This window comes from Tribolium madens, unplaced genomic scaffold (assembly GCF_015345945.1).
Source record: "Tribolium madens isolate multiple individuals breed KSU strain unplaced genomic scaffold, Tmad_KSU_1.1 Scaffold_3;HRSCAF=73;Tcas5.2_LG2, whole genome shotgun sequence".
Classification (NCBI taxonomy): Eukaryota; Metazoa; Arthropoda; class Insecta; order Coleoptera; family Tenebrionidae; genus Tribolium; species Tribolium madens.
The window spans coordinates 2,966,478-2,989,428 of NW_025401006.1; the positions used below are offsets into that span (position 1 = coordinate 2,966,478).

A 22,951-nucleotide genomic window follows, 5' to 3' on the forward strand; every position below is an offset into this window, starting at 1 on the left:
TCTCCTTCGTGATGGAAGTTAATTAAGTTTATCAGCGAAACAAGTTTTTTTCCAATTACAAGATTTCATCAGTGGAAATTTTATGGAGAATGATTAAATTGCACAAGTACCCCCCGTAGATATAAGATATCATTTCTAATTTTCGTGATTTGACGGCGTTATCATGTTACCTAATTCCATGAACATGATTTTGATTGTATTTTTTGTGAAAAAAAGTATTAGAATTCAATTATTAGAAAAAATTCCGCACTGATGATAGTGTAGGCATCCACACATTCCTTTCAGTGTTTATCACAGGTGTTCATTTGTTTGAAAATAAACCCATTTCATTGATGGCTACTGATGTTACCTACTGGGCTCCTGTCGAATATTGGTTTTTTACATACATGCATAAATTATACCAAAACAGATTAATAGATCATCAATGAGTCTTATATTTTTCTTGCTTATTTATAATACTCTTATATAACGTATTATCAGAATGCTAAAATTGTAGACGCATTGTTCGATAAACATCTTTTCTAATATGCTTGTAATGTAATAGACTCATTGCTCCCATGTGTTAAAACTGTGCAATTACATAACGCAACTCGTGATGTCGAGTCAACTCCACGGAAGGGTGAGTTGCAATTCTCGACCTTAAACTTCGCGCGCCCACTTTTCCTTTGACGTGCTTTGACCCAAGGTTTCGCGTTTGAATACATTTGATCCGAGTCAAGTAGATGACCTCCGGGTAGCCTTATGATTGGCGGTTTGCCGTGTTATCAAACTCTGATTGGAAGGATTAGAATCGACGTCGGTCGTCGCTTTTGGGCGGTATCAGTCTTATCACCTCGGTTTAAACCACAACAATCGCAGCAGTCGCTGGCAAGTAAGCGTTCAAGCTGTCACTCTAATAACCTCTTCGAATCGTCTGCGAGAATGTCCCAGAAATTAAAAAAAGTGTGCATAGTAGGCAGCGGCAATTGGTAATTTATTGTTTGGTGTGCTAGTGCTAGGTTTATAGTTGTGTTATTTTGCTAATTGAGCGTTAGATAACTTATTTTTTTGTTGGCACATTATTTACAGAAGAAATTTCGGGTAATGTCAAGGTGATGTTTCAGGGGCTCCGCTATTGCGAAAATTGTCGGGAGCAATGCGAAAAAACTACCCCATTTCGATGACAGGGTTACTATGTATGTTTACGAAGAAATGATAAATGGGAAGAAACTCACAGAGATCATTAATGAAACGCACGAGAACGTTAAATATCTTCCAGGTCACAAGTTGCCTCCCAATGTGGTAATTATCACTTCATTACACATAATTCACTTGTACTTAATGACCTTGATCTAATGTATGAACTATGTACTGTGTTCACTAGAGGAAAATCATTGTTATCTTGTTTACTTTTCTCTCCAGGTGGCAGTTCCAGATGTCGTGGAGGCAGCCAAAGAGGCTGATATTCTAATTTTTGTAGTACCTCATCAGTTCATAAGAACGCTATGCTCAACTCTTTTAGGAAAAATCAAACCAACAGCTATTGCTTTATCTCTGATTAAGGTCAGTTTAAAACACTAACACTAATTACTAAGTGCAAGGACGAAGCAATCCCAAATTTAATTTACTTTAAAATGGGAAAATAAGATCCCAAAAAATTCAAGTTTAACACACGAAACAAATTCTTTTCATTAGTCAATGAAATAGTCATTCGCTCACAATAATTTGAAAACAGTTTAACTTTGAATCACATGTCTGTTGTTAATAATGTAATATCTCTGGTATTGCGCAAAATGCATTGTTATCGCAATTTATGCTGTAATTAATCAGCTCCCATTAAGGTATTCAAATGTTAATTACAAAAATACCAATACCAATAGTAATTTGGGAAAAGTATTTTACTATATTTAGAAATGTATTTATGTCATTTTTAGTTGATATTGATAACGAACTGATAAATAATTGTTTATTTTATCCCTAGAGCTAATTATGTATTAGAAAACTGAAATCGCGGAGTATTTGCGATTACAGTCTGAACGAGTTCAATGATTATTTTTATATTAATGAGTGAAATCTGAGTCTCCTTGAACATTGATACGTATAATTCAAAAATGACGAATACGTTTCTAATATCTTAAATTGCACTTTTTTTGAACTTTGATCGCCATTTCTTCAGGGCTTCGACCGGGCAGAGGGCGGGGGAATCGACCTCATTTCGCACATAATCACCCGTCATTTGCGAATCCCTTGCTCTGTCCTCATGGGGGCAAATCTCGCCGGTGAAGTGGCTGACGAGAACTTTTGCGAGACAACCATCGGTTGTAGAGACACCAAACAAGGACCACTGCTCCGCGATATTATCCAAACCGATTACTTCCGAGTAGTCGTAGTGGACGATGAAGACACTGTAGAAATTTGTGGAGCTTTGAAAGTAATTTCTGAATTTGCATTTTTTCCTATTTTAATTTTCTGTGTGTAGAATATCGTAGCGTGTGGGGCCGGTTTTGTGGACGGTTTGGGTTTGGGTGATAACACCAAAGCTGCAGTAATTCGATTGGGGCTCATGGAGATGATTAAATTCGTTGATGTGTTTTATCCGGGAGGAAAATTGTCAACGTTCTTTGAAAGTTGCGGTGTTGCTGATTTGATCACGACCTGCTACGGGGGTAGAAACAGGAAAGTGAGCGAAGCGTTTGTGAAAACTGGAAAATCGATAAAAGTGTTGGAGGATGAGATGTTGAACGGGCAGAAATTGCAAGGGCCGTTCACGGCAGAGGAGGTCAACTATATGTTGAAAAATAAGGGCATGGAGGATAAGTTAGTAGGGATTTAATATCTGTGAGATATTTCTGATTTACTTTTGTTGCAGATTTCCCTTGTTTACAGCCATTCATAAAATTTGTACAGGACAGAAACCTGTAGCTGAATTTATCGACTGCATTAGACATCATCCTGAGCACATGTAAGTGCTTTTCATTGCCAAAAATAACACAAAGTACAACTTGCTAATAATGCATGCTACGAAAATTATTTACCGCAAAGCATAATCCGTTGATAATACCGTCTAATAATTACACAAAATACCAATTAGGTGTTTTGTACTACTTATTAGGCGGTCATTTATTTTTATACACCATTGTTGCGTAGTTTTTAGATACATTGTTGTGTTTTTATCTATACTAATATGTTGGAGATTGCGAAAATTCTATTGACTGTTGAGCACGTAACTGCTCTAGAGAATACGAAATTTACAGTTTCTTATTTTTATAGATTTATAATTTTTAAAGGATTGTGTTTTATTTATTTAAACCTTTTAATGTGACTCAGTTCTAGAGTTTTAATGTATAGATTATGTAGATTTGTAAGTATGGCTTCTTGTTTGTAAAAATTAGTCGGAACAGATTAATATCCCGATACATATCAGAATTTTCGTAATTCATTATTTTTTATTTCAAGCAATTTATCATGTCTTGCAATTTCCATATTTTTTATGACTATTTTCCATATTTATTTACCATTTGCTTTGCATGTGTTTGTTATAACTTGTAACAATACCAATAGAAAAAGCAAGTGTTAATTTGAAGTAGCGAGTGCCTTGGTAAAAAATAAAGGGTAAAATCATAAATTATACATTTCATTAAAAGAATACTAATAATTATGAGTAGAACAATCGTGTGTAGATGATAATTAATCATTACGTCAAATTTACTTATTCCTATTCCATAGGTGTGTATGTGTGATATTAAAATATTGTTATGTAATGAATTATTTTATGTAAGTATGTGAGATGTGAATTGTCGAATGTTATATTTTCACTAAAAAAGTAGATGTCCGGATTTGTGAATAATCGGTGAATAAAAAATATTAGCAACCATTCATTCTGTATTTAGTTTTTATTGGCGGCGATAAAGTGAATAGTGACGTTGATGCATTTTACTTTATTCTTGTCTCATCTATTCGCTTTTTGCTGTCTTTATTTAAATTAATATTAATTTTTTCCAGATACATTCCCCGAAACATAACATTCCTGTAGCCTTCCTCCTTCCCGTCCTGTTTCACTGCGTAATTTTGCATTTTTTTAAATTAACATTTTGCTGACTTGTAATGTTTAAGTAATATAATTATTGTTAAATCCATTTGTGCTGTTATTAATACATGATTTTGTTTTAGGGACAGTAGTTATGACAAGCCAAAGTGTAAACTATAAATTATAGTGTTGTATTTCCTTTGATTTAAACGTTATACTATAAGCAACTAACGAAATCAAAGCTTCAAGTTAACAAAATTAATGTGGTTGTCATAAAATTGGTGTTGAATAAGTTAAGACTGATTTTTTTGCTAGTTCAATAAATAACATTAAAATGGGGCGTTTTATTAATCAAAAAAACATCTGTTTCATTGTACTAACAACACCTCAATAATTCAGTCAGGAATCTTTTATTAATCTTATTATATAATTGTATTTTTGCAGGGTCAAGCAGTAATCAGCTAATTATTTTCTTCTATAATAGGTGTCAAATTATTAGAAAAAAATTAGTCGGACATAAGAAGTACAAAAAATGTGTTCTGCCAAAAATTGTAATTTAGCCAAAGCTAGTTTTGGATAGTAATTTTTAAACACTCGAAAAAAACAACTAAGGGTGTACTAAGTATTATTTGTTGAACCATAAATGTACTTAAAAAGATGCGTTCTTTAATTCCCTTATGCAGTTTTCCCCCAATAAACTTTCCTTGAATATAAATTTATTAAAACTATGTAAAGTATCTACAATCAGGAGGTTCTTTCTTTACAAAGCCGTTATTAAAGTCTCTTGATGACATCAATTTTTTACCTACTACACCAACTTTTTCTACTACAATGTACTGAAAATCTGAGCATAAAACCTTCAGAACGTTTTTCTCCTTATCATATTTCACATATCCAGGTTGGATGTTTTTACGACTGTTTAAATAATTTCCTTTTTTTATATTTAATAATTTAATTGTCTTCCTTTTCCAAGTTGTTTGTAACGGAAAAATGCCCTCCAAGGCTCTTCCCAAATTGTAGATTTGTTCAGCAGTCATTTGATTCCATTTAATGGATGCAAAGGTGGGATCCACTTTTGGGGCTATAATTTTATATTACTTATATAAAATAATAATAAAAAAACAAATCCAACCATAGGTAACTCCTTCTGTTGGCTGAGGTTTTGCGTTATTTAAATTTGAAGGCAAGTTCCCTAAGGTTTTAATTAATTGTGAGGCTCCTAATTTTCCTAAAGTGGCGTACAGTTCGCTTTGTCTCATTTCAGGGTGAATTGACACAGATTCTTGCCGAACTATTTTCCCTATATCGAATTTTTCTGGACTTATTGTCATTATAGTGACTCCCGTTTCCGTATCGCCGTTTGCTAGGGCGTAAATAATTGGGGCTGCGCCCCTCCAACGTGGCAGAAGACTTGCATGGACATTCAACATTCCTCTATGATAATTAATTGCAGTAAAAAATTATAAATGTGGATAAACTTACAAAGGGAATTGGTCTATAATACTTTTTGGTATTAAATGCCCAAAAGATACAACAATGCCGACATCAAACTCTCCCACACCAATACTAGGGGGCCACTTATGTAACCGAAGATTTTCTTTTTCTGCAAATAATTTTACAGCATTGGCTTTGCCTTTCACAGTCGTTACAACTTCAAGTCTACTTAGTAGTGCCTTTTTTCTGCTGAAATAAATTGTTACTTTTATAGTTGTGATAAGAATAAACTGTACTCACTATTCTTCAGTTAATTTCTCTAAACTAAATATCGAAAAATCGTCGGCACCAAAAAATAATATTTTCCAGGGAGGCTTTTTGCTAGTTTTACTTAATGACCGATATAATAGTGGTTTTATGTGCTTCTTTAATAAATAGAAGGAAACAAACTTGCTTAACCCCATTGTTATTCGTTAATTTTATCTCATAACTTTGAGCACTTTTTGAGGTTATGCGAATTTTATATTGAAAACATTGAAATAAATTGTAAACGTGATTTGTCTGAATACATATTCATCAACACATATCATCTATATATTATATTGAATAAAACATTGTTTTAAGTATTTATAAATAACAAGCAAAAAATAACGTAAGGTTATATTTTTTATTTTTTTTTTCAAGAAAAAACAAGAGAATAAATTAATGAATAACACTTCGCAAACAGAAAAAGGTTTATTGGCAAACAAAAAGAACAATATAATATACCAAAATAAACAAACATTATTTAACTAAAAAATAAAATAAAAATTTATTCTTTTTTGTTTTCTTTATGTTCACTTTCTCCTTCATTCTGCTTCCGTTTTGATAACATTCCGGGCCTGTAAATAGCAATCGTGGGCCTGTCTTTGTTCCTAATCCGTTTCTGAGATTGCGCATCACTTTCCTTTGTTGATTTTGATTTCTCAGTTGACTTAGCAGATGTTTCTTGACTTGTTTCATTGGTGGGTAATATTACCTCCTTTTTACTTGGGCTTTCTTTAGGTTGTTGCTCTGATTTTACGTTTTCTTCTGGTTTCGCAGTGTTTTCCTGTTGCTGCTCAAGTCTCTTTTGTGCCTCAATTTTTCTTTCCTCCCTCTTCTCCGTGTATTTTTTGACCTTCTTTTGATAAACTTTAGTCTCTTCTTTTTTGTAATCGTCGTATTTTTGCCTATAGTCCCTCTCTTTGTAGTCTTTATAATCGTCTCTTCTGCTTTTGTATTCCCTTTTATCCATGTAATCCTTCTTAGGTGGATATTTGTTCTTGGGGTCTTTCTTCCTGTCATCATATTTTTTCTCTCTGTTTTTGTTATAATATGATGCAGGGGTCGGCTTTTCATGTTTCTCCGGATCTTCCTTTTCTGGTGTTTTATCTTCAGCCGATTTATCTTCACCTTCACGTTTCTCCGCTTCTTTATTATCCACACTTTTCTCTTTGGGGCTCACAACTTTTGTAAACTGGGATTTATTCTTCACGGGCGATTTTTCTTCATATCGTTTCCTCCGTTCATCTTCACGGAATTTCTTCCTTTCATATTCCTTTCGTTTCCGCTCTTCTCTCCTCTCTTCGCGAATTCTCATTTTTTCTGCTCTTTTATTTTTAACATATTCCAACAAAGGTGTACTAGTTTCATTTTTATTTTCCGTTGTAATCTGGTAGGAATACTCAGGTTTTTCGTCAGGTTCAGGGGGTTTATTGATCATTTCAACAAATTCCAAGTAATAAGGGTCTGATTCAATAGTACCCACTTTAGGGTCCACTCTAACTTTATTACGCCTCTTTGGGATTTTTTGAAAAGCAGCAAATTCGACTACTGCCGCGTATTCATGGCCAGCACTATCCAGGAAAACGTAGTTGTCAAATTTTTCCTTAAAATCGTAAATATCGTTGGGGTTCACAAAATTGATGTAAGCACGGGAAAAGGAGTTTTCGCCTAAACTAGCATCACCCTTGACCATGTAAAAATAATCGTAGCTGGGAACAGGCGATATTTGATTTAAAAAAGTCTCTTGGTCCATGCTTGGGGGCAAACGACGGATTACCACTTTTGTAAGAAGTTTCTCTTTTTTATCAGGACCCTTGGAATCAGACTGTTTTTTTTCTGAAGACTCGCTACTCTCGGGTAACGCCATTATTGTGAAATCGGTTTTTATCTAGAGACAGGTTTTATAAACTATTACTGCTATCACAAGCAGAATATAACCTACAATTATCACTTGTCACTTGCTTTTTCTCCCGAAATTGCTTTCAACCGAAAACACATCCATAACTTAAATACTTGCACGTTGTACGATTAGTGAGGACAAAAAAAATATTTTTTGACTTTGCTGACTACCAAATATTGTGTTACATTTATGAATTTGAGTTTAAGTAGTTGTTAAAGTTTTTAAAGTCTTTGTATTTTTCGGTTGAAACAACAAGCGGAGAAAAACTTAAATTTATGGCATGCGCAGATAATATTTGGGCTAACATTTTTGACATGTTGCTTTCTTCAGTTTGTGTTGGGTGATATGCTGGTTCACTTATGTTTAGTTATCTTTTAGTGGTAGCATTTATGTTTTTTAAATTTGATTTCATTAAATCATAAATAACTTTTTATCAAGTGTTTTAATTTAAGTTTTAGAAGTTTTGTGCTTTTTATATTTTTTTGCGCCTAGGTAAGTGTCATAAACAAAAACATAGATTGTAATCTTAATCTGTAATAAATCCAAAAATAAGAATTAGGACGCAGAACTGTTACAGTTCCTTCCGAATTTTAACTGTTTTATTGTCCTTGCGTAGATTATTATAATCATCGACCCACCACAACAGTATTTACGTCTGTCTCGGTACCTTAACAATAACAATACGTAAAAGGGTACGAATAAAAAATAATTACTACGGTTTACTACGTACTTCCTTAAGATTTTTTTGTGCTGTGTTGTTGTTTTAGTTTGGGGCTACTGCCCTTTCGTACCTGCGATGAAGGTCAGGTCACATTCTTTTAATACACGACAACAAAACAGGTATCTGGGATGCACCTGTGTTGTTAAAACCGCAATTCAGTTAAGTATCTATTTTTCAACCGGATGAACCAATTTAAAGCCGTGTTAATTAGGTTAAATAATAACTCCTTATGGCCCATCTGTTCAATGATTTAAGTTATAACAATGAATTTTGCTATCATTGCTTTGTAAATGAATCTTGTTCTTGTAAACATGCGTAGGAGGGCCAGACAGGCATCATTCTCATTATTTAAACGTGACCGCGAATAAAAATATTTTTCCTAATTAGGTCTTCTTATCAAGAGATTTACATCTAATGCAACTAACAGAGATTCAAGCAATCATGCTGAGACACAATGATGCAGATAATAATATCATTATGATAACGGTAATTTTTGTGTCTTCTCTCTTTCTCTGTAAAAATTGTTAGTAGGATGTGGTAATTATTCAAATCAAATAAAACCGATTTCAAAACAAAGGTAAGTGCTGAAGAGTGAGTGTTCCATGAAAGGATGTGGATGCTTGCTGTATATCATTTAAAACCGTCACTTGGTAAAGTCGATGACTCATCACCCCAGATTAATTCCATGAGTTGATAAAAACTACAATAATAACCAAATTTTTTCTTAATTAATTACCTTCTGGGAATAAATCTTACAATCAACAGTAAAATTAAGGCACTAATAACTTAATTAAATTGCGGTTTATCCGATAAAAATTGATTGAAGTTGAGGTCAAAAGCTGGATTTTGTTCCGGAAAGATTTATTAATGAGTTAGCAAAGCTATATTAGAAAACAGCCATATGTGGATCGACTTATTTATAAATCGCAAACATGTGTTTAACATTTGCAGCACTTGAAAATGCTTTTGGTGTTTGAATAATATAGGTAATCCTAATCACTCTAACTGCTTACGGGGCAGAAACCGTGAGTCAGAGTTCTTTGGATTTGTTTGGTTTATCGTCAAATGTTTGATAACAACGCATCGTTTGCAAACTTTCCTTAATTATGATCAAATCTGCACAAAGGAAATAGAAAACTAATCATTTTTGTTTGGACGATAACTCTTATCTGATATTTTATGTTTTGATTTGACAATGGACGTTGAAGTGCTTTGTAGAAGGTAACCATACTGTTTTAGCCAGAACACTTATTATTGTCTTGTCCTGTTTTACGTTTATGTCCTCTGATTTGTTCCGATTTAAGCGCATACAGACTTAAATATGCCGTTTTTGAAATTGTTATTTACAGCGAAAACAAAGGGTTTTTCAAGTTAAATATGTAGTATCGATCGAAGACAATTGTTTATTGTCTGAGATCGATAAGTCCTTAACGTTCGTGACGCTTTGACATTTTTTGCGCGATTGAGTTTTGTTAAAAATGAATGCAGATTTTTTCAAGCTTTTTTCAGAAAAAACAGAACTATCAATGAGTATATTATCATGTTAGGTGTTTTAGCTCTTTTTGTTCTCGATGTTGTTGAAATTAATTTATTGTTGAATTTGCTATATGGTTTGTTAAATGTTTTGTACATCATTAGATACAAATTGGTGTTTTTTCAATAGGTCTCTGTTAATGTTGCAAGATGTAACATTGGTAAGACCTATTTAATTATTTATTTTGTATTCTGAAATAAAATTGTTATAATTATTTTTATTAGTGTCCTGATTTTAAATTTTCTGAAATTGGTCACTTTAGCTTTACCTATAGTTTCTAAATGTTACTACATTTATCTATGTTGCAGTAAGTAGGAAGTGATTTCTGGGGAAAAGTGGCACAAACATTTCAAGTTAGAATCTTCACTAATCAATACATTTTATGACGTAACTTTCTCTACCAATTACCCAACACGAATTGATGTTTATTTTTGAATCAAGCTCTAATATTTTTTTTGATAAGAATATAAGGGCATTTTACAGGATGTGAATAATAGGGGGAATACTAGATTCTAAATTATTTTTTATTCTACTCGAAACAACTACTTTCTACTTTGTCATGCGGGTAGGGGACTACAGTATGTTATTTAGGCGTATTGGAATTAAGTAATTTCTCTAGATTGTCAGCTCTACTGCTGCAAAATAGTAATTTCTTTACTGTCAAATGGTTTCTTGTTATGGTATTAACTCTTTTGATTTATGGTTTGTTGACGGAATGTTAACGTTATCAGTCAAGATGATACTTGCTGTAATGTAAACGAAAGCGGACGACTTTGCAATTCAACAAAGATAATTACTTCAACGTCAGATCCTGTCGACTTATTATCAATTATGATTTCAGTTTTTCATTGAATGTGTGAATCAATTCAAATTAATTTTTTTATGTGGCATCAAAAGAAATTTAAATTTATTAGGCATAAAATATGAAATATTGGCAATGAATTGATTAAGTGATTATCAACTATTTTTAACTGTGTTTGTTACTTTTTTTTTGTATAATTTTGCATACCCACAACATCTAATAAAATAAAATAATTAACGTATCAATGTGAAAATTCGCGTAGAATTTAAATTGGCATTCGTGCAACTAAATCTATTCAGGTGCAAACTCATAATTAGAATACATACAAAGATATTCGCTTTGAAAACCGAATTTGAAATTTCAAGAATTTTGTTTGTTGGTGCATCGGAATTTGTTACTAATTATCGCATTCTGCTATATTTCTTATTTCAAAATTATGTTGCAACCAAATGCATGCGTGCGCTCTGTGAATCTTATAGTGATATGTAACAGACTACCGTGTTAAAATATTTTCATAGTAAAACCAGATGTTTTTGAAATTTAAGTCTAAAAAAACAAAAATCCTTATATAAATTGGAGCATTTTCTTTTTCCTTTTAATTAAATACGTAATGAAGAGTGATAAGATTTATACTTTAAATAGTAGTAATCTTCAAAAATAGGAAAAAGCGTCATATTTAAATATGTTTGTATTTTTTTTAATTATGAGGGACGAGTGTACCTATACCTTTGTGCTTGAATTGCCATTTCTTTTATTTTATGTTCAGATTTAACGTTCTCAGAATCATGGTCTTGTCATTTAACTTGGTCTTAAATCGCTGCAAAGTGATTAAAGCCATTGTTATGTTCCTAATTACCAGTCACGATAAACACAAATGTTTTGCCAAATTAGGTTGTAAATGAAATTGCAATTTATGCTAACACCTATTTAGTATGACATGCCTAAGCACGTTCAAAATATTTGCAGTTGCGGAAGAAAGTCCAAAATTCAAGGTGAGGGCAAGTTTCCTTGTCTTGTTTAAATCATATTTACATTTTCGTTGACACAACTAAAATACGATAAGTTTCATGTTTCAAATGATTCATTTGTTTAGACGATATAAAACTTTCGAAATGATCATTGTAGGTCATTCAATATTATTTTGCAATGATAAGCATTTAGGATTCCCCGGACTACACAACGTATGTTTTATCAAATGGTAAACAGGAGCTATGTTCTACCATCATTGTTAGTTGCTTGAAGTTGTTGCTTCAGTTAATTATTTATTATCCTTGAATATCTATGACTCAAATTATAAAATAACCTTTCACAGACAATAAACGTCATACCTTTTGAACAACAGAAAGTTTAAGATACCTACATCGTGGATACATCTTCAAGAACCAGAGACTATAAATTTTGTTTTTCTCTTTTCATTTTATTTCTTATGCGGAATTTTGCTATGGTAATGAGCAACGCTCTCAAAAATGTTCTCTAAAATTTGGTTCTTCCATAAATAATTATTGGCTATAAACATATTTTCTTGGAATGAATATTAATAATTTTATTAATAAATACAACCACGTTAATTGCGGTCGTCATTTGAGAAGTAGAAGCACGGATATAAAAACTGTTAGAATTACTCAAATGCATCAGGAACTTTTTCAAGGCAAATTAATTTCCTGCTATAGTTTAAATTATTCGCGTTTCACACACTTTTCCCTGAATTACTTATTTAAATTATCATATAACAGTTTAATGTTGCTTTAAAATTCATTTTTATGAGTGAAGTATTATGAATATAATCCCGTTAACAAGACATTATGTCGGTCATGTTTAAAGATTAGGTAGGTTATTGAAACGTTTGCTGAATACTAACTCGTCATTTATTTATAACTGCCGGAATTGCAAAAATTCTTTCTCTTGTCTCTTTCTTCCTAATGGGGTCACCAGAATTTTGCAACTGTTGCTCGCAATCTAACGAATTATTTTTACCCATGGCGCGTTTAAATCTTCAAGGTTTTTACAAATGTAATTATTTTTGCGAGTGCATTGTAAAAAACACATTTTTCGTTAATTTGTCGCACTATTTTGAGTCACGAAACTTTAATAATTAAATCAATTTTCAATTAGTGATGAGTGCTGTGTTCTTGTGTTATTTATTGTTTTATATTTACGAGTATATCACAATTTCAGTGACATTTCGCACGTATATGAATCAGTGAACTGAAACGAAGTTCATCTCCGTGTGATTGTTTTTAGCAATATAATAAAAGAGACATTTTAAATAATCAATGTTGTTTTGCAATTTAAGACTAAAATATTTTTGGCATTGGTGCGTGCTTTTGTTGATTTTGTTGCGGTTGGTGAATTTTTATTAAAATGAGAGTAAACAACTAGAGGTCGACTTTTTGTTTAATGTTTTTCTCAATCTACAAGCCAACATAAATAATTTTTGGGCGATATTTTATGAAAACGGTTGAAAAATAATTGGGCAAATATTTGTAACATCTTAATTTATTACTGTAATGATTTTTAAAAAAATACAAAAACATGGTAGTAAAACTATAAAATATAAACATATATGTTCTACTATGTTCATAAGTTGGGAAATTTGTCGCTAGTATTGAGTAGAATTGGTTAAGAAACTAGCAGGACCTTTATTAAAGAATAAACAACATGTAGCATACCAATTAATTTTTTTTTATTGTTATAATTAGTAAATTACATAAACAACTTTAGTAACGGAACATTACAATGCGAATTCAACTTTGTGTTTTCTATTCTTATGTGAATTATAATAGTATTGAATAAATGCACTTCTCATGGATATTTCAAGTGAAACCACTGTTATTATATCTTCTAATAACTACTATTGTTTATTAAAAATTTGAGAAGTTTTACATTTATGTATACATGAGAAGCTAAATGTCAAACATTTTAGATCTTAAAAGTCGGTTTCGTTATTTTATTGAGTGTCAAATGCTTATAGCTCCCTCCGCTGTTAGTTTTAGGGGGTTAAAAATGTTTCTATTTCTATACTATATGTATAATTGAGCACTAGTTAAAATGTGTCATATATCTTCATCTTGTTGATTAATACTGGTAGACAACCGTCTCTTGATCTTCAAAGTTTGTTTCATTGTCGTATTTTAAAACTAGGCACTTCCGATAGTGACGTTCAACTGTTGACACAATTATCTTTTGTTTCAGATGGATTTGTCTTCCTTATCATGTACAAACAGGATGGGTGCAGTTTTATAACTTTTCTACAACGCTAAATGACTTTCGTCAAATTGAAACAAAATGTTACACTTCTTGTTATTACTTCCATTTTTAATTAGTCCTTTAGCAGCCCTTTTAGAAGGTCCCAATGTATGCACAACGCAAGAATCGTAAGTAGTTTTAATCAGAGACGAGTCAGGAGTTGATCGATTGTTTTTCGAAAGGTATACGACAACTGTTCGAGTTTCGGAACAACAACCATATCAAGTAAGAGAATACGTGTGGTGTCTGAATTTTCCACCCAGATGTTCAAAGTACAAAATCAAGTTCAAAACCGTGTACAAAACACAAAATTTAGTTAAATTTAGACCGGTAGATCAATGTTGTAAAGGGTACACGAAAAGCAGTTCCGAGGATAGGTGTATACCGGTGTGTTCGCATGATTGTGTTCATGGAACATGTATAGCACCTGAACAGTGTCTTTGTGAGAGCGGCTACGGGGGACCTTACTGTGATATTAGTAAGTTGTTTTAACTTTACGACCAATTATTTTCACGTTAGCGTTCGTTCGCCTTGTTCATTCAATTTATTTTAAATCAGAGAAGAATATACTACTATCTTTAAAAGTGTAGAGTACATACATTTAATACAGTGTGTTTATGACGAGGAATGTAAATAAATACGATCTTTATAAGTTACTTTATCCTAGGAACATCAACATTATCTACTTTTATGACTACATTCAACAAATAATAATTTTTATTTTATTGCAAACTCTGAAACGATTTGCTATATTCTAACATAGAGAAGAGACTGAGATAAATGACAAAAGTTCAAGGCTGGGTTTATCAACAGATATTCTATTATTGTAATAATTAAAAAGTTTCCGGTAACAGTTTTTTCGAAATACATTATTATTGAATTATACCAAAAGTTCTTTTATGAAAGTTTATTTATTAAAGAAATTAGTCAAATAATTTGTAATTGTTGATTTCTTGATGAAAAACAAATTTATTGTGTTGTGAATTTGCAACCATGTAAACTTTATAAAAGCTATTTAAAAGGTATATCTTAAACCAACGCTGTCTTGATAGAATAATTCTATTCCCGCCTGGGCATTTCGTAAAAAAAATGTATTGAAGCAGTGATTCCGAGTTTTTCATAAAAAACAACGTACTAATAAATGCTGGGAAGAAAGGATACAACAAAACAAAATACGCAAGGCAGAATTGATGTTATGAGAGTAAACACGTTAAGCTTAAAAATTGGATATGTTAAAAAATTTCCTCATTTGAAAGCGCCAACGGGAATCAGTTAAACTCAAAAAATGCTCAGGCGAGATATTGATAATTTCATTAGAAAGACGGTGTCTTAAACAAATAACAAAAATGTATCACTAATTCCTTATATACAGGCTGCCCCAGAGCTCCGTATTTCTTCGATTACTCTGACAGTAAAGAAGATAACGAAATGCGGTTTCTTTTGAACGATAGACATTCATTTTTTCTATGGTCCAAAAATATTTTCGTCATTGTAAGTACTTCCTATATAGGGTGGCGCAACAAAGTAATATTTTTTCTTATGGAACACCCGGTATATTATGCGCTTATTTGAAAGAATTTCTAATTCTAAGAATATCCATATTAGGTTTTATGGGTCTATCATGGACCGTTTATCATTTATGGGCAATTTTATGAGAAAAAAGTACCATTTTTGAACAGCTTTGCTAGAAAGAAAAAGTGAATAAAAACAATTGCAACCATTTTTACTGAGTCAGGTTCTAAATTATTATGGTTAAAATTCTATAAATCTTTTGCAACTACTGCAGAGTGTTGACATTCGCAAAATATCAAGTATAACTTGATTTTTTCAAATGAAACACCCTGTATATTATTACTTTATCGTGTAGAGCTTTTAATAAGCTTTCTAAAAAACCTAGGGTTTGGAGGTCTAAACTTTACCTGTTTTATTGTACACCCTTGAAACATACCAATTTTAACTTATTCTATTTAGCCTCAAAAATCAAGTAGGTTTGCGTTACTTCCTCTCCTAAAAAAGTTATTTTTCTAAAGTTACGTTATCACCATACATCAATAAAGTTTGTTAGAGAATGTAGAATTATTTAACTACAGCATGATGAAGCTCCTGTTCATTTTTGTCGAATTGTGTGACAATTTTTAGCAACAGATTTCGTAATCGTTAGATTAGGAGGGGAGAACTATTGTCTGGCCACCGCAAACTCCAGATTTTACTACAATTGATTTCTTTTTATCGGGGTGTGTTGAAAAGAAGGTGTATCGAACAAGAACCACCACTCCAAATGACATGGAAAAAAGAATAATTGAAGTCTTTAATAACATCTCTGTTGAAATGCTGAGGGCAATCAAACTTTTCTTTATGCGTAATGGCAGGATTTTTGAATATTTGCTATGGAATTAATTAAGTTTTGAAATTTTTATAATCAAGGTGTTGCATTGAATTCAAATTCCAATTAGCGTTTCTTGTGTTTTACTCAGTATTTCAATAAACAACCTGTTTTCTTAATTGATGTATGGTGATAACGTAACTTTAAAAAATTATCCAATTTTTTTTAGAAGAGGAAATAACGCAAACCTACTTGATTTTTAACGCTAAATAGAATAATTTAAAATTTTGTAGGTTTAAAAAGGTGTACAATAAAATAGGTAAGATTTAGAACTCCAAACCCTAGGTTTTTTAGAAAGCTTATTAAAAGCTCTACACGATAAAGTAATAATATACAGGGTGTTTCATTTGAAAAAATCAAGATAATTTACATTTTACTAATGTCAATACTCTGCAGTAATTGCAAAAGATTTATTGATTTTCTACCATAATAACTTAGGACCAGACTTAGTAAAAATGGTTGCAATTGTTTTTATTCACTTTTTCTTTCTAGCAAAGCTGTTGTGATTTTTAAAAAACGGTAAATTTTTCTCATAAAATTGCCCACAAATGATAAACGGTTCATGATAGACCCATAAAACCTAATATGTATATTCATAGAATTAAAAACTCTTTCAAATAAGTGCATAATATACCGGGTGTTCCATAAGAAAAAATACAACTTTGTTGCGCCACCCTATATAGAAATTACCTATAATAACGAAAATATTTTTGGACCATAGAAAAAACGAATGTCTATCGTCCAAAAAAAACCGCATTTCGTTATCTTCTTTACTATCAAAGTAATCGAAGAAATACGGAGCTCTGGGACACCCTGTATGTCGTAGTCATTCGGCGTAATGCGTCATTCCGCGGAAAGCCTAGTCACTGGCCGTACTGCCGGCAGAAGCTGTAATCAAGTGAATATTCATTCGTTTGACTGAAATTTTACGTCATTTCAGGGATTGCCCACTTAATTCTCGTCAATTAAAGTAACCGGTTAAACCATTACATGTTACAGTGTTTGACGGACGTGTATTTAGTCATTTGTTGAAAAGTCTTGAAATGTTGGAAACTTGCTGTAGAAATGTAAATTTTAGGTAGAAGAAAAGAAAAGCCAAAAAAACAAAATATTTTTATTGTAGCACAATATTTGTTCAGTTTATTTGAAATAATGTAAACATATAATATAATAAAATCATACAAAAAACGTTAAGGTCATGACCTAAACAACAGATAAAAATATATTTTCTGCATTCAGGTAAATTGGCAAGTAAAATATCTTTTGCAGCCTAAAATATYTACAACTGAAATAAAGGTMTARTTTGAGGTTAGAAGTCTTTTACCTCSTTCATTTCTTCATAATTCRACGGTTTTTTGCATCTTTGTTCTTCATATAATATGTTAATWTACAACAATAAATATATCTAGTTTTTTTGGCTTTTCTTTTCTTCTACCAAAAATTTACATTTATACAGAAAGTTTCAAACATTTCAAGACTTTTCATTTCAACAAATGACTAAATACCTACACTTCCGTCAAACGCGGTAACATGTACTGGTTTAACCGGTTACTTTGTTTGACTAAAATTAAGTGGGCATTCCCTGAAATGACGTAAAATTTCAGTCAAACAAAGGAATATTCATTTGATTACAGCTTCTGCCGGCAGTACGGCCAAAGACTAGGCTTTCCGCGGAATGACGCATTACGCCCAATGACTACGACATATACAAACCTTGATAGATAACCTACATCCAATAGTCAATAGACGATACAAATGAAATGAATAAACAGGAATATGTACTTAAATTATTTACTGTTAGCTAAGTGCATTTTATGTATTTGCATTATTATTATAATAATGTTGTGTGCTTTTGATAATATTTTTTTTTGTTTTTCGCACAGATGACATTATTTGATTTTCTCACAATTTTCTAGTTTTTGGCCACATAATAGCTATTTATGTATCAAGTACGCAAAATAGGGTTTTAGGGAACGAATCGTAATTAATGACGAGGCGACGTAGGAGCCGAGTCCTTAATGAGAGGAGTCACCTAAAACCTTTTGCGTATGTGGTGCATACAAGATTTTTTTGTTAAAGCTCCCAAAACACGAATTCTCACCTCTTACTAATTAAATAAATTTCGTTACCAATTTTATTTTTTAGTCCGCAAAAACTGTTTTTGGGGACTGAGTACCTAAAATAACCGTTTTGCCTACTATTTTATTGAGTCCGGAAAAGCCTCATTTTAGAGACTCAAATGAGTCCCTAAAACAGCTGTTTTCGGGAGCGTATACAAAAAAAAATATTTGAATGTTAATCAGTTTTGCTATTATATTTCTTCATTTTCCGTGAATAATTGTAACACATTTACATAATAAATTACCATTCACTTTTTTTATCAAACGGTTTATAAAAATAACCGCATGAAAGATGGAATTATAAAATTAACTCATTTTTTTCATTTCGGATGATTTGCATTAAATTACTGAACGTAGTCGAACACGTAACAAATCATTCGAAAATTTCTCAGTGAAACCCGTTAGCGGAATTAGAGTTAAAGAATTTCTGGTATCATTGATTTCCTATAAAAGATCAAAACAACTTTACATAACGCACCGTTTTTATTATTTTTTTAAGTCTGAAACTTTCACAAACGAAAATTTTTCAGCATGCCCCAAAGGCTTATGGGGTCGCGAGTGCCAAAATCATTGCGAATGTCAGAATAATTCCACGTGCGATCCCTTTGATGGAACATGCCGTTGCGCTCGTGGTTGGATCGGAACACATTGCGAAATGAAATGTCATAAAGGTAGCTATGGACAAGATTGCGCGGAGAAATGTAGGTGTGTTCACGGCGAATGCGATCACGTATCAGGGGAATGTCGATGCAGTTCTGGTTGGACGGGACCACTGTATAAAAGAAAAATCAAATTTTTAGTTTTGTATAATCGCGGAAATTTCAGCTGTGACGATTCTTGTCCTCTTGGAAAACACGGAAGCGAATGCAAATCGGAATGTCGGTGCCAAAATGAGGGGACTTGTAATCCTGAAACAGGTCAATGTTTCTGCAAGCCGGGTTGGACAGGCCCGGTTTGCGCAAATAGGTGTCCTTTTGGATTTTGGGGCGAAAATTGCACACAACTTTGCGGGTGTTACAATGGGGCGTCCTGTCATCATGTCACGGGAGAGTGCGAGTGCCAACCGGGTTTTACAGGAGAGAAGGTTTGATTTGAGGAGGATTTTGTGTTTTTTTCACATGGTATTTTCAGTGCTTGGATACGTGTTCAGAGGGAACTTGGGGTTTAAATTGTAGTGAGGTTTGTGCTTGCCAGAATGGCGCAAAATGTTCGAATATAAACGGACAGTGTTCTTGTTCACACGGATGGGAAGGTAAATTTTGTGAAGTTAGAGCTTGTCCCAATGATTTTTGGGGCTACAAGTGTAAAAATCCCTGTCAGTGCAATCACGACAACACGGAAATGTAGGTAGGATTGGATTGTAGATTTCGTTATAATTTATTTGATGTGTGTAGGTGTCATCCGTGGACGGGCGAATGTATTTGTAAACCAGGATGGAATAGTAAAGACTGTTCAAGACCGTGTTCTTTGTTGACTTTTGGCAAAGGTTGCCATGGCTTGTGCAAGTGTAAAAACAACGCTCAATGTTCTCCCGTTAACGGCACTTGCTTATGTCCTCCGGGTTTTACCGGAGATGATTGTGGTCAAACTTGTCCTGATAATACCTTCGGGGAGGATTGTTCACAAAAATGTGATTGTATGCTGGAAAAAGTGTTATAATTGTAAGTTTTTTAATAATATGTTGTAGGTAAAAATGGAGCGACTTGTTCGAGCGAGACAGGGCAATGTCAGTGTACCGCTGGTTGGGAAGGTCAGCAGTGTGATCGACCCTGTAGTAACTATTCCTATGGTATACAATGTACTAAACAGTGTGCTTGCAAAAATGGAGCTTCATGTAATCCTCAAAATGGTTAGCTTTACTAATTATGATTAACAATATTTGATTAGTCAAGCACTTTAGTTGATTTTTTGTTTCTTGCATGTGTGTGTTTTATCAGGAACTTGTACCTGTGGAGCAGGATTTACTGGTCAGTTTTGCGAAAATAAATGCGAATCGGGATTTTTCGGTGTTAACTGCGAACAAAGATGCCAATGCGAACAAGGAAATTATATTGGTTGCGATCCAGTCAGTGGCAAATGCATTTGTAAACCCGACTGGAAAGGTACAATTACTCAAGTAGTTCATTCGCTCACACGGCTGGTCATTTGAAAAATCATTACATAACACTGCATGGTCTAGTAACATTCATTTTTAAATCCACAAAGTTTAAATTCAATCACAAATAGAACTTGAAAAAATAAGCAACTTTTTCTCAGAGAAAAGCGATTATGATTTTTTTTGCGGTAAAAAAATGTAATCGCTCATTTAGCAAAATTACAAGGCTTGTAATAACAGGTTTTGTTTGCGGTTGAATTAAATGCACTGAATTTTAAAACACTCTGTTTATATTATTTAGGCGTCCGTTGCGAAAGTCGGTGCTCACAAGGCAAATTCGGCTCCGATTGCAAAGAAATTTGTAATTGCAAGAACAACAGCTCGTGTGACCCAGAATCTGGAAAATGCTACTGTGCCAGAGGCTGGCAAGGAGAAGATTGTTCCCAACCATGTGACAAAGGCTATTACGGCATCGGTTGCAAAGAAGTGTGTCCTGAAGTCAGCGAAATCGCCATGGGTAACAAAACTTGTGACCACATAACTGGAGAATATGTTTGTCCAGCTGGATATATCGGGATCACATGCGAACATCCTTGTCCACTTGGAACATTCGGCAAGAACTGCAAAAATAATTGTTCGTGTCGAAACGGTGGTGATTGTCACCATGTCACAGGTTAGTTATTACAACTTCAAGTGAAAGTGAAATTTAATATATGTTTGATTTAGGCGAGTGTCAGTGTTTGCCAGGTTGGATAGGTAAAAACTGTACTAGACCTTGTGACTCTGGAAGATTTGGAATGAATTGTAGCCAACATTGCAAGTGTTCGAATAAAGGTCAGTGTCGACGAAATGATGGTGTTTGCAAGTGTCAGCCTGGATGGACTGGAACTCAATGTACTGAAAGTAAGTCAAGGTGGTTTAAATTACCCGCAGTTTTAATAATTGATGCTTTAAGTATGTCCCGAAGGATATTACGGGGATCATTGTATGGCTCCATGTGAATGCAAAAATGACAATTTTGTGTGTCACCCAGCAAAGGGTTGCGTTTGCCGTCACGGCTTCGATGGCGAGAATTGTGACACACCCATTCTTTTGAGTCGAGTTCTTCACTCGAGTGAAGAAAGTTCAAACTATGGTAGTGTCATCGCCGGTGTCATCGTCGCCATTATTGCAATAGTAGCCGCCGGATGTATTTTTGTCTACTACAGGAGACGAGTATCAAATCTCAAGACTGAAATTGCTCATGTACAATATATAGCTGATCCTTCTGCGTTTTCACCAGATCGCAATCATTTTGATAATCCTGTCTATTCGTATCAAGGCGGTGCCAAAAGAGACAACGAACATCTTTTGAACAATTCGAAAACAATACGTAACAATTTGCACAAACCAACGAACACGAATTTAGAACGAGCCAGGTTAGGGGTGGCTTGTTGTTCGACTGACGATGACGATTTAAAGGGTAGTTATTGTTCGGATGAACTTCAATCGCTGAAGAATAGAGAAGCTGACGCTACGAATCCAAATATTTATCACAGCATTGACAAAATCGATCATGTGTATGACGAAATCAAACAGAAGGATATTAAAGATATAGGTAAGGCTTTACGAGTTTTTATTACTGATAAAAATAATTAAAACACAGGTATTTCCGTTTGGAAATAATTTCATGTAAGTTATTTGTAACTGCTTTGCGTCATTGAATGCATGTTTTATAATTGATCTAACGCGATCGAGTGTATATTAATAAAAACTAATTTTTGTAGAGTTGGAGTATGATCACTTAGATTATACAAGGCCGGTTACTACGTTAAAACCTCATTATCAGAGGATGGCGAGTCCGTTTGGGTCTAGAGACTTGACTAAAGGTGATAAATCGGAGACTGAATGAAGATATTGAGATGACATATTTGTATATTAATGTGTGTTCGTTTTTTAGCTTTTAAAATGCTCATTAACGGTAATAGATATAGATCTACCATTAAGCATTTAATTTTAACTCATGTCATTTGATATTTACAAGCGATATAACGTACTATTTTATGTATAGTGTGTGTAATTTTCATTAGAAGATATTCTCTAATTGATAAGTAATATTTTAAATGAGTGTATGTTTATTATGTTTTATTTCGTTTTGCAATATGTGTATCAGAGCAATAATTTTCTTAGCATATCAAATATTAAGTAAGGTGAAGATATGTATAATGTAGGTTTTAATTTTTCAATTTATCTTATGTAATGATGTGGATTACTCACTTTTTGTCATTTAATGATATGTAAATATACTTTCTTTTTAATTTATGTAATACCTTCTGTGATAAGTATAAAATAAATTTTATCTTTGAACCGAACTTTTGTTTGATTTTACACATCTTAATTATCTTGTGCAAGGTGAAGAAAGCGA

General features: G+C 33.0%; 4 protein-coding genes across 9 annotated transcripts; 2 read left to right on the plus strand and 2 right to left on the minus strand.

The window, feature by feature from the left end:
• Positions 1–686: 686 nt before the first annotated feature.
• On the plus strand, positions 687–4,664 carry LOC123007047 (glycerol-3-phosphate dehydrogenase [NAD(+)], cytoplasmic). Of its 3 annotated transcripts, none has more exons than XM_044402066.1 (7): positions 687–968; positions 1,104–1,281; positions 1,402–1,542; positions 2,156–2,410; positions 2,459–2,796; positions 2,849–2,941; positions 4,150–4,344. In XM_044402066.1, the coding sequence occupies exons 1-7, from the start codon at positions 742–744 to the stop codon at positions 4,184–4,186; spliced, it is 1,269 nt and encodes a 422-aa protein (XP_044258001.1). In that variant the 5' UTR covers positions 687–741; the 3' UTR covers positions 4,187–4,344. The 3 variants fall into 3 exon arrangements, with proteins under 3 accessions (XP_044258001.1, XP_044258003.1, XP_044258004.1); XM_044402068.1 differs by lacking the exon at positions 4,150–4,344 and adding an exon at positions 3,982–4,137; XM_044402069.1 differs by lacking the exon at positions 4,150–4,344 and adding an exon at positions 4,451–4,664 and having other exon boundaries at positions 689–968.
• A 49-nt stretch (positions 4,665–4,713) lies between these two features.
• Positions 4,714–6,088, minus strand: LOC123007048 (methionyl-tRNA formyltransferase, mitochondrial). Its single transcript, XM_044402070.1, has 4 exons — positions 5,741–6,088; positions 5,489–5,689; positions 5,139–5,440; positions 4,714–5,087 (listed from the first exon to the last, which is right to left on the minus strand). The coding sequence occupies exons 1-4, from the start codon at positions 5,902–5,904 to the stop codon at positions 4,732–4,734; spliced, it is 1,023 nt and encodes a 340-aa protein (XP_044258005.1). The 5' UTR covers positions 5,905–6,088; the 3' UTR covers positions 4,714–4,731.
• A 74-nt stretch (positions 6,089–6,162) lies between these two features.
• LOC123007046 (regulator of nonsense transcripts 3B) lies at positions 6,163–7,715 on the minus strand. Its single transcript, XM_044402065.1, has 2 exons — positions 7,689–7,715; positions 6,163–7,634 (listed from the first exon to the last, which is right to left on the minus strand). The coding sequence occupies exon 2, from the start codon at positions 7,611–7,613 to the stop codon at positions 6,252–6,254; it is 1,362 nt and encodes a 453-aa protein (XP_044258000.1). The 5' UTR covers positions 7,614–7,634; positions 7,689–7,715; the 3' UTR covers positions 6,163–6,251.
• Positions 7,716–7,970: 255 nt separating this feature from the next.
• LOC123007579 (protein draper) lies at positions 7,971–22,898 on the plus strand. Of its 4 annotated transcripts, none has more exons than XM_044402959.1 (13): positions 7,971–8,138; positions 13,896–14,077; positions 14,132–14,427; positions 18,983–19,226; positions 19,278–19,536; positions 19,584–19,795; positions 19,847–20,088; positions 20,140–20,301; positions 20,390–20,554; positions 20,849–21,220; positions 21,274–21,450; positions 21,503–22,144; positions 22,314–22,898. In XM_044402959.1, the coding sequence occupies exons 2-13, from the start codon at positions 13,989–13,991 to the stop codon at positions 22,436–22,438; spliced, it is 2,985 nt and encodes a 994-aa protein (XP_044258894.1). In that variant the 5' UTR covers positions 7,971–8,138; positions 13,896–13,988; the 3' UTR covers positions 22,439–22,898. The 4 variants fall into 4 exon arrangements, with proteins under 4 accessions (XP_044258894.1, XP_044258895.1, XP_044258896.1 ...); XM_044402960.1 differs by having other exon boundaries at positions 22,193–22,325; XM_044402961.1 differs by lacking the exon at positions 20,390–20,554.
• Positions 22,899–22,951: the final 53 nt, after the last annotated feature.

Excerpts from the sequence above, each read along its gene's own strand:
- LOC123007047 (XM_044402066.1), top strand. The coding sequence starts at position 742 with ATGATTGGCGGTTTGCCGTGTTATCAAACTCTGATTGGAAGGATTAGA. Across the intron at positions 1,282-1,401 it reads ACAAGTTGCCTCCCAATGTG|GTGGCAGTTCCAGATGTCGT; the intron begins GTAATTATCACT and ends TTTTCTCTCCAG. Across the intron at positions 1,543-2,155 it reads TTGCTTTATCTCTGATTAAG|GGCTTCGACCGGGCAGAGGG; the intron begins GTCAGTTTAAAA and ends CCATTTCTTCAG.
- LOC123007048 (XM_044402070.1), bottom strand. The coding sequence starts at position 5,904 with ATGGGGTTAAGCAAGTTTGTTTCCTTCTATTTATTAAAGAAGCACATA. Across the intron at positions 5,441-5,488 it reads ATTATAGACCAATTCCCTTT|AGGAATGTTGAATGTCCATG; the intron begins GTAAGTTTATCC and ends TAATTATCATAG. Across the intron at positions 5,088-5,138 it reads AACAGAAGGAGTTACCTATG|CCCCAAAAGTGGATCCCACC; the intron begins GTTGGATTTGTT and ends ATAAAATTATAG.
- LOC123007046 (XM_044402065.1), bottom strand. The coding sequence starts at position 7,613 with ATGGCGTTACCCGAGAGTAGCGAGTCTTCAGAAAAAAAACAGTCTGAT.
- LOC123007579 (XM_044402959.1), top strand. The coding sequence starts at position 13,989 with ATGTTACACTTCTTGTTATTACTTCCATTTTTAATTAGTCCTTTAGCA. Across the intron at positions 21,221-21,273 it reads TGATTGTCACCATGTCACAG|GCGAGTGTCAGTGTTTGCCA; the intron begins GTTAGTTATTAC and ends TGTTTGATTTAG. Across the intron at positions 21,451-21,502 it reads TGGAACTCAATGTACTGAAA|TATGTCCCGAAGGATATTAC; the intron begins GTAAGTCAAGGT and ends TGATGCTTTAAG.